The sequence below is a fragment of the Notothenia coriiceps genome, unplaced genomic scaffold (assembly GCF_000735185.1).
Source record: "Notothenia coriiceps isolate Sejong01 unplaced genomic scaffold, NC01 NC01_scaffold00033693, whole genome shotgun sequence".
NCBI lineage: Eukaryota > Metazoa > Chordata > Actinopteri > Perciformes > Nototheniidae > Notothenia > Notothenia coriiceps.
In genome coordinates, this window is record NW_011366394.1 from 48439 (window position 1) to 61137 (window position 12699).

General features: G+C 40.9%; 1 protein-coding gene across 1 annotated transcript in view; it reads left to right on the forward strand.

Moving 5' to 3' along the window:
- The window catches only part of LOC104961709 (PDZ domain-containing RING finger protein 4), a 49201-nt gene that overhangs the window by 32596 nt on the left and 3906 nt on the right, over positions 1–12699 (forward strand). Inside the window, 6 exon segments of the mRNA XM_010790042.1 lie at positions 601–872; positions 1736–1838; positions 7546–7644; positions 9159–9221; positions 11335–11436; positions 11611–11727. Of these exon segments, the coding sequence (XP_010788344.1) occupies positions 601–872; positions 1736–1838; positions 7546–7644; positions 9159–9221; positions 11335–11436; positions 11611–11727 (756 nt within the window).

A 12699-nucleotide genomic window follows, 5' to 3' on the forward strand; every position in this document is an offset into this window, starting at 1 on the left:
GAAACACTTTTTGTGCTATTCCATGGAATGCTCTTAACATCCCGATAGCAATGAATACATTAAATGCTTTGACAATAAATACATTAAAATAATTCATCTGTGGAAGCCGTGGTACTGTAAAAAGCACAACCAATCAAATGAGCCGGCCCGGCTAAAATAACTGGATGGCCTGATGGATCTGTGCACAAACTTATTTAGAGTCATTGCGTGCCTATTGATTTGAACACGATCCGTGTATCCATCATTTCCTGGTCTTCTCTAAAGAAGAGGGACCAATGAAAACGTTGTGATGTTGCCGTTGGTCACCATGGAAACATTCATTAGCTAACAATGACATTATTGTTCTATTAATATAAAGGGAGGTCAGGTACTCTTTAAAACAGCTGCTAGTTATGGGTACTTTTTACTGAAGTACATTTCAAAGCCTCTTTACTTGAGTAAAGAAGTTTAGTCAGTACTTCTACTTTCACCAGAGTATCTGTACTTCTACTTGAGTAAAGGATGTGTGTACTTTTGCCATCCCTATAGAATATGGTTTGCTTCCTTTTACATGAAGGAGGACAGCGTTTCCTAATGATTTGTCCTCTTCTTATCCCCCAGGTGAACGGGCGCAACTTCTCCAAGGCTGACCATGAGGAGGCAGTGGTGGAGGCCATCAGGCGAGACCCCATCGTTGTCCAGGTTCTCCGTCACACACCCACAAGATCCACGGCCGCTGTTGCACATAACCACAACTGCATGCAACAGGATGGGTGTGTGGTGGATGTGTGCACGCAAACGGACATCACCTTCGAGCACATTATGGCACTGGCGAAGCTACGGCCTGCGACTCCGCCCGTTCCTGACATCTGTCCTTTCCTTTTGTCCGACAGGTGAGGGAAAACAATAAGTGTTCAGATGTAAGATGAACGTTGATTAATCCCCCTAGTAAAGATGAATCTCTTATCTTACATCTGAACAGTAAGTGTCATCTGTCCTTTCCTTTTGTCCGACAGGTGAGGGAAAACACTTACTGTTAAGATGTAGCCAAGACAAGAAGGTTATTGGTACGTCCTGAAATATCATGGACCCCGTATTTTGTTGACTGGAATCAGGTTTTATCCACCCTAGATGAACGTCAAGCATCCCTTCTCTTGTATTCTCTTATTTCATGGTTGTAATTGATTAGTTGTATCACTGTGGAAACCCCTAGACTAGCTAAGTACTTTTGTCCATGTGATATCATTATGCGGAGCCCAACCCGCACGCAATAATTGCTTCTTTGTGCAACATTCATTTTCTTTAATGGGCACTTTTGCCGGGCGATTAAAGCCAATGGGCTGATAGAGCGAGCGTTCTGGCGCTAAGTCCATTCTTTGGCTATTTATAGGGCTTTGCAGGCTAGTGGATTAAATCAATTTGTCCGATAAAACTACAAATCTGCCAGTCTGGGTCGAAGATTATGGAGAGGCAGTTATCATGGTGACAATTTACAGAGGTCATGGCTTTTATGGGGGGATTGGTTGATGTTTACATTGCTTGTTCAGAGATTTGTTGCAAAATTAGATAACAGATGTCAGTGGGGGTTTTTTTCTCATAGAAGCTATTTCAACTGGATGTGGACAAAATATTCACACAGCCAAAGCAGTTTGAAAATGATCGTCTTATTTCAAATGATGGATACTAACCACAAGACACATGAACAAACATTGAAATGATCTTTAACAAAGCTGTATTTTCTTGTTTTTGTCTATAGTTGTCATTCCATCCACACCATGGAGCATGAGTTTTATGAATGTCCAGAGTACCTGTCCAATATCCCAGCAGAGGTGGAGAGGACTGAAGATTATGAGTATGAGGTAGGGTTTTGCATTATTCTACAGTTTGAGCGTAATTTAATGAGATATGTTTTTGCCTTTCAGACAATCTGTGCACAACCATTTTCATTGGTATGCAATGTGTGCACAGAGGATGATTCTTTAATATGTTTCTGTCATATCCAATGAAGGTATACAAAGTCCAAACTTTTAAATATAATGTGTATTGGAATTTACCAATCAGAGTTAGGCTCTCCAGAGAGGAACCAGTTACATTTTGGACAATGCATTATCCTTCCTTTGATGCTTTCATTTGACCAGCATTAGATTGATAGTGTCAATAGTGCAATTATCAGTTTACCAATAATGAAATAGGTGACCATGCTGTGATAAGCCATGATGCACACAGCTTAATTATTGTACAATACATATGTTTGGCTTTTTATTTCTCGATTGAAGGCAGTTGGACCACTGTTGTGTACACGCTATCTCAGGAGAGGATCCAAGAATATCCATAATGCTTTTATTCTCACAATCCCACAAAAATACTAGAACAAATGTCCACAAGAATAATAAGAGAGAAATGTCTGTCCCTTGTGAAAGCTGCATCTACGTATACGTTTGTTCCGCGAAGCATAAGGAAGACCTTGGGTTTAAGACGGGAGCCATTCTTTATATACCCTTACAGAAAGAAGATCCCTCTCTGTCGTGTGTTTCATTCACAGGCTGTTAGTTTCCCTTTCATCATGCTCTGTCCTTCAGAAAAATGTGTGTCCACTTTTCACACAGGCACTTCAAGCTAAAATGAAGATGTGAATGTTATGTGGTGAAAGCAAGCACTCACTGTTCGTTTGGGTGAGCAATGGTACGACCTTGTACTGATATAATACATTACATTACGTTCAGTTGTGGCTGTTGCCATAGTATCTTTTAAATGAGTGTTATGTATTGTATGTTTAGACTTCAGTCTGGTTTGACAGGACTGGAAATACTGACTACATAATTAACTGAACCCTGTCACGCTGGAGAGCAGAGCAGGCCCAAACGCAGGAAACCAAAGTAACTTTAAAACACAGACAGATTGTGACAAATCCAAATTCCACGAACGTTTTTCCCACATTTGGAACAGCGTAGTTTGAGCTTCTTAACAAAACATAATCCATTAAAGCACTTATTTCATTAGCATGTTACTACCATATGTTCAAACTAGGCCTGTCAATGTTAATGTGTCAAGACATTAGTATTATAAAAATTCAATTATCATTACTTTTGATTAACGTCATTACATTTTTATATCAATTGAAAAGTACATGTCCATATTTCCCCTAATAACACACATTTTGAACATGAGACAATGTTTCAGGACTGATGTTTAATACATTACAGTATCTAATAACTGGCAACCTAATCCACTTAATCGTCTTACTTTAGCATGTTAGCACTCTGAAGCTAACATTTGCTAACTCCCATACAGTCTGTACAGACAAGCGTCTCAATCCTCACAGATGCATCATTTCACACACCACTTTGGGGTCAGACAGTGATGGGTGACGTTTGCTACCCTCAATGGTCCTCCCTGGTTTAATAGGCACTTCCTGGTTCAGTGAACTGCATTGTGGGTCATTAGGATTCCTCTGCTGCCAGCTGTGGCCTCACCTTAGAGTGGATGGACGAGTATCCAGTGTGCAGGGTGGGTGGAGGGCTTGTGTTCAGTAATAGCAGTTGTATCAGAACAAGGTGGGCTTTACAACACACACACACACAACAAACACCCCATCCCCACTCCCACCAGACATACAACACACCAAATCAGCCGTCCACTTACCTCTGTCCATCCATGTGTATCTAACTGAAACATGAATGGCTTTCCTCTTGGATGGAACAGAATAGCGCTGCCATTCCTACAAGCATTACTTCTGACAGGTAGCTTCACTCCCGGATGATTGTCCACATGGGTACTCCTGCTGTCATAATACTACACTGCTACTGCTGCCAAATCTATCTTTTCATAATATTGGCAAGTAGCAGACAGTGGATGCGGAAAGAGTTTCATAGCGAACTGTTTTCTTTCTTTGATTGTTAGGGTAAAAAATAAAGTTCAAACTGGACGAGCTAGCCTTCGCCGTATAATATGCCTTCGTTGATATCCTATCAGTTGTAACCTGTTTTGGATATTTATGTCTAAAGGCAAAGTAGAGTTGCTTAATGGCAGATTTTAATGAACAAGCTATTTGGTCTCCAGGTTACACAGCACAGTTAATGAAGTAGCCTTAGTCTGCCAGAAAGAAAGCAGATAGCTGACTGCCAAGTTAGTTCAGAAAGAATATCTTAATTATGGATCCACATTCGGGATGCCAATCAAAAGAGGCTCGTTTTTTTCTTTAATCCTCTGAAACAAAGTCATATTTGGAAGGCAAGAGCTGCTACAAGGATATTTCATGTATGGGCCAAGCATCAAACACATTGGATTAGACATTGGATGCAACTAGACTTTGTCAATGCCTAATAAATACCTACATCTATCGTAAATTAGTAGCAAGTTAATACTTTAAAATCTATAATGCCTATTGAAGATAGGGTTACATTTAAAAGAGCTACCACCCTGCCAACAATTAATGGTTTGTGTTTCGTCTACTAATTGGTTCATTGGACCAGAAAAGCAATGAATCAGATGAACACATCTTAAAGAATGTGACAACACCACAGTATCAATGCGAAACCTCTCATATGAAAGCTTTCCCAGCAATACCCTTTCAAAACTGCTATAACAATGGCAGCTTAAAGGTCGGGTAGGTAATTTTGGAGAAACCAGCTCGAGTGCGCTAGAATTTGAAAATACACAGCCGGAAGCAATCTGCCACTTCCTTACAGAGCCCCTCCTCCAACACACACGAACACGCACATGACCAATGAGGGCACGAGATAAGTTTGTGCACAGATGGAAGGCTGACAGGCAGGTAGGCGTGGCTAAAATGATTGGTCGTGCTTTTTACAGTACTACAGCTTCCACAGATTACATTTTTTTATGAATTTTTTGTCAAAGCACTTCAGATATTCATTGTTATCTGGATGTTAAGAGCATTCCATGGAATATAACAAAAAGTGTATCTCGAGCCGGTTTCTCAAACTTACCTACCCCACCTTTAAAGGATGTTATTTCCATGCAGTGTGGAAACAATGAGCCATTGAACATCCTGCACAGCATTCATTTATTTTGAATGAAACATTAGTAACTGCTCGGTTCATATTCGCTTGCAATGTTGCAAACAGATGTTTAATGAGGCAAGACAGCACAGCCCCTTTTATCACGTCTTATATATGTTACTAGCATGTGGTAAATGTGAGCCCTCCCATTTTAAATTGAACGACAACATACTGTAAATTAAGTAGATGTATTCCATGAATGTTCACAATGCATTTTAAGCCACATGAAATAAGATTTAATGCACTGCTGTGCCGTAATTTACCCCCACAGTGGCACAATTTAGGATCCAATCATCACTAATACAGCCTCTCTACGGTTGTAGTTGGCTCCATGCATCTTTACCAGTGGGCCACAATAACTGGTGCCAGTAATCCAGCGTACCACCCGATGTGCACTGACATAAAGACTGTCTGATCTCACTGTATGCAGCTGCTATTTCACTGCCAGGCTTTGTTGAAATCAACCAGTGTACTAAACTGGTGAGAAATGTGGTGTAACAATATTATAAACTCATAACACACCCCAACCTTTGAAGGTCAGGTCTGTCTGCACAGAGGGTTAAATGCCACAGAAATTAATTACTTCCCCTGTCAATCTCTGCTATCGCGGTTTCCCATGACAGAAAAATGGTTGGGGCTTAATTCATGCCCCCAACCCTCATCCCCTTTTTTACCCCACTCCCCTCAACTTCAAAGCGCTCAAATTAATTTTGCAGCATTGGGGTTAATAAAGATTAACCCTTGAGTTATCTTTATGTGATTACCTTTTATACACAGCAGAGATTAAAAGGAGCCAGTAGTGAGGCGGGCTAGATTTAGAGACATTTCCTGTGGGAAAGGAAGGGATCAGCCAATGAAATACCTTCATCACTAAAAGGTACCTGCCCCTTTATACCGCCACATGCTGGGTTCAGTCTGATCTCACAGGCCTTCGTTTCATTGACTTACAGGACACATGCTGGGGCTTGTGTATTTGTTTGATGTGTCCATAGTTCTGTGTGTGTGTGTGTAAGTGTTAATAATGTTTTCTAAAAATCACATCCTAGAGGTAACATTTGTTATTAAAACCGCATTCGTGCTGCGTAATTTGTGGTCTTAAACAATGAGTTCTAGAACATTCATATGAACACCCCCCTCAGGCCTAAACAACTCTGAATGTTGGCAAAAAGTTTGAGACAAATAAAAAAATGTCATGGTTTCTTCGTGCCTTGTTGTCACTCAATTACAGGAAACAAAAGCCCCAAGGAAGCGCGGCAGACATTGAAGCAATTGTCAAATGGTGGTACTACAACTTCCATGTCTGTCTCTGACGTCACTCGGCCCAAAAAAGACCTTTCCCATTGACTTCCATTGCGAAAAATACATCTGTAATTCACCAAATTTCAAGCTAAATCAACTACCCAGTACAAACACATTAATGGTCCTTAAAGGTGGGGTAGGTAAGTTTGAGAAACCGGCTCGAGATACACTTTTTGTTATATTCCATGGAATGCTCTTAACATCCCGATAGCAATGAATATCTGAAGTGCTTTGACAAAAAATCCATAACAAAATGTCATCTGTGGAAGCCGTAGTAGGCCCACTCAGCGCCATATAGAGAGAATCTATATCTATATGGCGCTGGGCCTACTGTAAAAAGCACCACCAATCATCATAGCCGGCCCGGCTAAAGTAACTGGATGGCCTACCTGCCTGTCAGCCTTCCATCTGTGCACAAACTTATCTCGTGCCCTCATTGGTCATGTACACGTTCGTGTGTGTTGGAGGAGGGGCTCTGTAAGGAAGTGGCAGATTTTTTCCGGTTGTGTATTTTCAAATTCTAGCGCACTCGAGCTGGTTTCTCCAAAATGACCTACCCCACCTTTAAATCATTAGGGCCTAAAAGTTGTAGAATGAGCTAAAAGCCGAATCCAGAGTAATTTTCTCTCGATGTGAAAAACACTTATGGAAAACGCAAGTGCACACGCTCTATGGGGCCAGATGTGGGTTCTTTTGCTCTCTAGAGTCAGGCCATTTTGGTCTACACATACATGTCCTTTGTAGGTTTCCACATTACGACTTAAAGTTCATGAACACATGGTTATCGGAAGAACGACTTCCCAACTTTTGAGATGGGACCACCATGGCTCTAATGTCACTGCTACAAGTCTACTTTAATGTACTTAATGTTTCTTCTTCGTCCTCCAGAGAGAGTATATATCATGATCATTGCTTGAATTATTATTTCTGTCGTAGGAATGCATTTGGTATTGTTAGGATTAGGGTTAGGGTTAGGGACTTAGGGACTATATCAATGTTCCCAAAAGCAATCAGACTACTTCTACAGAAACAAAACAAAGCCATGTGAAAAGATTAGTGACAGGGCCATAGAGCGTAACAAATCAAGTCTCCCACAGGGTGGTATTGTTTCGGCTGCTTCTTACAGCAGATGTGTAAACTCCAGGTTTGAAATGAAATGGTTTTGAAATCCATCGGATCTCCCGGGAATAACACGAACTGAAAACATGGGAAAACAATTGTGTTTTAAATTGTTTGTGTGTAACAGGAAGTGGAGCTGTGCAGGCAGAACAGCCAGGAGAAACTGGGCTTGACGCTGTGCTACAGGACCGACGATGAGGAGGACACCGGCATCTATGTCAGCCAGGTAGGAACAGATGTTCTTTCCCCTGCATTAATAGGAGTCAAAACATTTAACCGATTTAATAGTAATCACACGATTACTCCCAGATGAGGTCTGTTCGAGACAGGGCTGCATGTTCGTTAAATCAAACTCCGATCATTAGTTTCCTTTAGAGCAGGAAGTTATTAAAATATGGCATTAAACCCATTTGAATTCCCATCATTACATCCTGAAGCAAGGAGAATGTGGAACTGAATGAGGGAGGAAGGAGAAAAAAGTGTTTGCAAGTCAAATATCTACTCTGAATGAGCCACGCATGGCCAACGAGGAAGTCAGGTTTGAAATGCCATTCCCGTCCTGCGATTCCTCCTCCTTTGACTCGTTTTAATTGAAGGTTTTAATTAGCTAAAACCTTCTTATCACAGTATGTTAAATTACACATTTACTGTACCCCATCTGAATACCAAACACCAATCAAAGAGGGGATATATTACAGAGATTCCTTTTTTTATTTCTTATAATTTGCAGCTTAGAATAAAACTTCCTCTTGCAATAAAATTACACTTTCAAAGACAAATCTACATGAATGTGTGTGATGTGGGTTTTAGGCACTAAAAGTGGAATTTGAAAAATGTTTAGTCTGACTGCAGGTGCTGTTTCAATCCCATTATGAACAAAAAGGGTGAACAGAATAAGCTGCTATGAGGATAAGAATCCCTCCACAAGGATACAAATGTCATAATTACAGTGTAATGTTAAGACTGGGTGTATATACATCTGTGAACTCTGCCAGCTATTTCCCTTGTGTTCACCTGCTCTTCGTGAACTAGACGAATAGTCTGAATACAAAACTCGCTGAAGCGCAACAGATTGTGAAAGCGGTCTCCCAACAACAGACGCGTCTATTTTTGTGTGTTTGATAACGGGATGAAAATGCTAATTTCCCTCATTAAAATGTATTTATGGATAGCATCGGTGCCACTTTGGGAAGTGCGTGATTCTTTTCTCCATTTCCACTTGGGTATTTTTTGTTCCCACATGTAGCTATTGCTCTTGATCTTCAATGCAAGAACAACAAAGTTTAGAAAAATGGCTATTGAGCGCTTCGTGTGTTGGCGCACTGGGATGCATTTAGAAAAATATGAGATTCATTCAACTAAAATAGAATCATTTCTGTGGAATAAACACTATTGTTTTTGTTTGGGTTTCATCTTGTATAACTCACACGTTCTTGTGTATAGTGTCAAGAACGTACATGTACCAACCTCAGTCAGTATTAGTCGATAAACTCAGGATAAAGCATGCACACACCAGCACTAAGAACCTGTGAAGAACCGACCTGTCGTATGAAAAATAACATGTTGTCAGGGAGAAAATAAGCATCTTCTTCTTCTTTATGAAAAGAGGCTTTTTGCCTGACAGCAGAAAGATCAGAGAGCAGTGGAGAGAGCGGTACATCACAGGTGCGTTTGGGGGGGGGGGGGACAGATACACAATGACTGGCTTTCAGCATTGATTTTCATGTCTTTTTTTTGCAGGTGGAGCCAAACAGCATAGCAGCGAGGGATGGACGCATCAAGGAAGGAGACCGTATTCTACAGGTGCGTTGAAATATTTATCACAATGACCAACTATAAACTCACATCTTATTTATTTAATTTTATTTATTTATTTATTTATTTTATTTTATTTTTTTATTTTATTTATTTATTTTATTTAATTTTTTTAATTTATTGTATTTATTTTATTTATTCCTTGTTTTTTATTTTATCATTCACATTATTTTATCAATCAAGTTATGTGTTATTTGGTATTTATTACCTGGGCACGGGGATGGCAGTCTTTTTAGAGCATAGCTGAGCAGCTGGTGTCTCCAGTCTGGGCCAGCATGTGTATTTTTAATTACCTCGTTTTTAAAGCTCTTAGTGGCAGTTACACCAAGCCCTACATCATCTCTAACCCTCCTAGTCTTTCTCTGTCTCACCATGCGAAAACCCCTAGTAGTTCTCTCTAAACATTTACAGACATTTTCATACGTTGTATCTGTATCCCTTTTACACACATGGTTGTTTAAGTGCCCAATGTTTTCCCACTGGAAAACAGGATTAACTAAGTGTAAAGCTTTTTATTCGTGACTCCAGGCGCACCATTAGTGGCAGCAGGTGTGTGTAGCCAAGGTGAACACTCACTCGTTAAGACTTAGCCAGGTGGCTTTGTTAGTAAGGGAGAGAAATATGCAGTGACAAAACCTTTTTCAACAACATTTATATTATGCAGTATTATTTAATTTGTTATTATAAAAGTTAACTTTTAAACTCACTCAAAACATGATTCTACCTCTTTCACCTCAGTAAGGAAACTTTGTCTTAACAAAGAAAAACAGATGGGTTTATTGGCTACGATTGGGAATGAAAATATGCTCCTGTAAATTATTAATGTAATGTTTTCATTGTGGGTGAACTGTATTGCTTAGTAACCAGGATTTAAATAATAAAGATTTTCTTTTGCGGGGGGCAAGTTCAAATAGTGACTGTTTAATTTGTTCACCTTCTGAAATAAAGGTGACACATCATTTGTGACCTGGTAAACAACACATATACCAGCCAAACCAGTAATTACATATCATTTAGACATTTTAGAATATGTTGAATAAAAAACACGTGAGATAAGCTTTTACTAGATAATACAGTCTCTGATCTTAGCCCACTTAAAGAAAGTGTATGAAAAAAATATTTTGCGCTGCCAATGTTAGATTATTAATGCACAAAGAAAAAAGGATCGCGACTGGGATGTCCCCCATTGTTTCCGCATTTTTCATTTCCTTGATGACTTTCGTATACCGCTGACAATGACGAAACTGCTGAGCCGCCCACCCCTTGTGATGCCATTGTTCCCAAGGCCCATTATTTCGAAACCCCAAGAGTTTGAAAAATGTCCCGTTGTACCAAAAGCCAACTGCCTGTTACAATGAAAAAGACAAATTCAGCTTGATATTAATTGCCCAGATCAAACAACATTCAAGCACCTCACTAAAATATAGTTTAAGGGAATTTGAATGCATGTCCACTCAGTTGGCCCCATCTCAACTTGCTTCCAGTTTGAACAACAGTGTCCTCCGTCTTTTCTGTACTCGCTGATTACCTTCTTTCTCTCGCCTTAGTGCTTGTGTGTCTCAGTAGTGTGAATGATTGTGGGGAGCAGGGCCTGCTGTACTGCTGGCCATATTATTTTCTTCTGACAGCCCCATTACTCTAGTGAGGAAAAGATGAACGGCACCTGTCAGAGGCCAGTTAATTGTGTGTCTGGATGTGTGGTGAGAGCACACTCTTATGAGGTTGGACTACGCACTCGCAATTGACTCCTGGGCGTGCAGCCTACCCATGGCTTTCTAGGGATTGCGTGGAGTGGAAGAAGTGATGGGAAAGACTAAGAAAGACTGATGGAGAGACCCGAAGAAGAATGACTTAAAAATAGACTAACGAAGGTAGAAGATGGGCAGGAATGAGAGACAGAAAAAGGTGTCATAGTGTGACTACTCAACGTGTGTCTTGCAGGAATAGGAACAATGGATAGTTGTATCATCATTTCATACATGCCAGTTAAATGGACGATGATGATGAAACAATTACAGGTCCTTTCTCAGGTGTGCGGTTGGGACTCTCTACAAGTTCACTCCTCTTATCTTGACCATTTATACTTGTCTTTGGTGTACAGATAAATGGCTTTGAAGTGCAAGACAGAGAGAAAGCTGTTGCCTTGTTATCAAGTGAAGAAACAAGAAGCATCACACTCCTGGTGACAAGACCAGAACTCCAGGTAAACACTCACACCTAGACAGGCTCCTCTGCCCTATCTTGAACACCCCCATGTCATGTCAAAAAGCTTCCTGCTAAGTGCCTTTTTGGTTTTCTTCAAACTGTCAGCGTGATTGTCTGGAGTTCCTACACTTCCACACAAAGACAGGATTCTGACAAGATGTTGTGATTTCAGCTCGAGGAGGAGGTTTGGCTGGATGACGAGCAACAGGAGCTTGTGGAGGAGCTGAAGATAGAGATCCTGGAGGAGAGGAGGAAGCAGAAGGAACGTAACTTTGACAGGGGAGATGAGGTGAGAGCGTAAACTTGAGAAGTGCATCAGAACAGGAGACAAAACGTCAAAGGCAGAGAGATGGCAGGGATAGTGGGAGGACAGGTAGGGATGGAGAGACTAAATGGGGCGGTTTTGGCGCAGTGGTTAGAGCGTTGGTCATCAGATCAAGGGGCGTTGGTGAACTCCAGTTCGAATCCCNAGATTGATTCTTTGTCTTTCTGTGGGTTTATCAGTCCACCATTTTGGTCCAGACTTAAATATCTCAACAACTTTTGAATGTATTGCTATGAGATTTAGCACAGCTGTTCATGTCCAGAGGACGATGCCTATAGTCACTTCTGTGATACCCACACCACCTTAATGTTGGGGGCATTGGTCATCAGATCAAGGGGCGTTGGTGAACTCCAGTTCGAATCCCGCCTCGGCCGCCACTGCGTCAGGCCGTTGTGTCCTTGGGCAAGACACTTTAGACTTTTGCTCCTGTGGGTAATGTCCACAGTAATGACTCTTACATGTCTAATATGTGTAATGTGTATTTGTAAAGCGCTTTGAGCACGTGTAAGCACCTGTAAAAGCGCTCTAATAAAAAAAAAATGTAATAATGTCAAATGTCAAAGTTCTCACTTCTCCATCAAATACTCACATTACATGTCACTTGTTAGAGGCTTTTATCCAAAGCAACTTACATACTCAATACTGTGGACAATCCCCACAGGAGCCATTTGGGGTGAAGTGTCTCACAACGACATGCTGACTGCCGTGGGGTTTGAACCTGTGACCCCTGATCCCAACATCAACGCACTAATCCACTGCGCCACACGCCTCCCTTACACGTCTATCTTATGGATTGGCCCAATATCATTTTCCCCGGACGATGCATCCTAATGTGTTGAAGCGGGAACACCCCTTACAGTACCGAGCTCTTGGAGTAGAAACTCATTAAGGTGAGATTTTCTTGTGAGGGTGAAAGTACCACCACCGTTCTTGTTT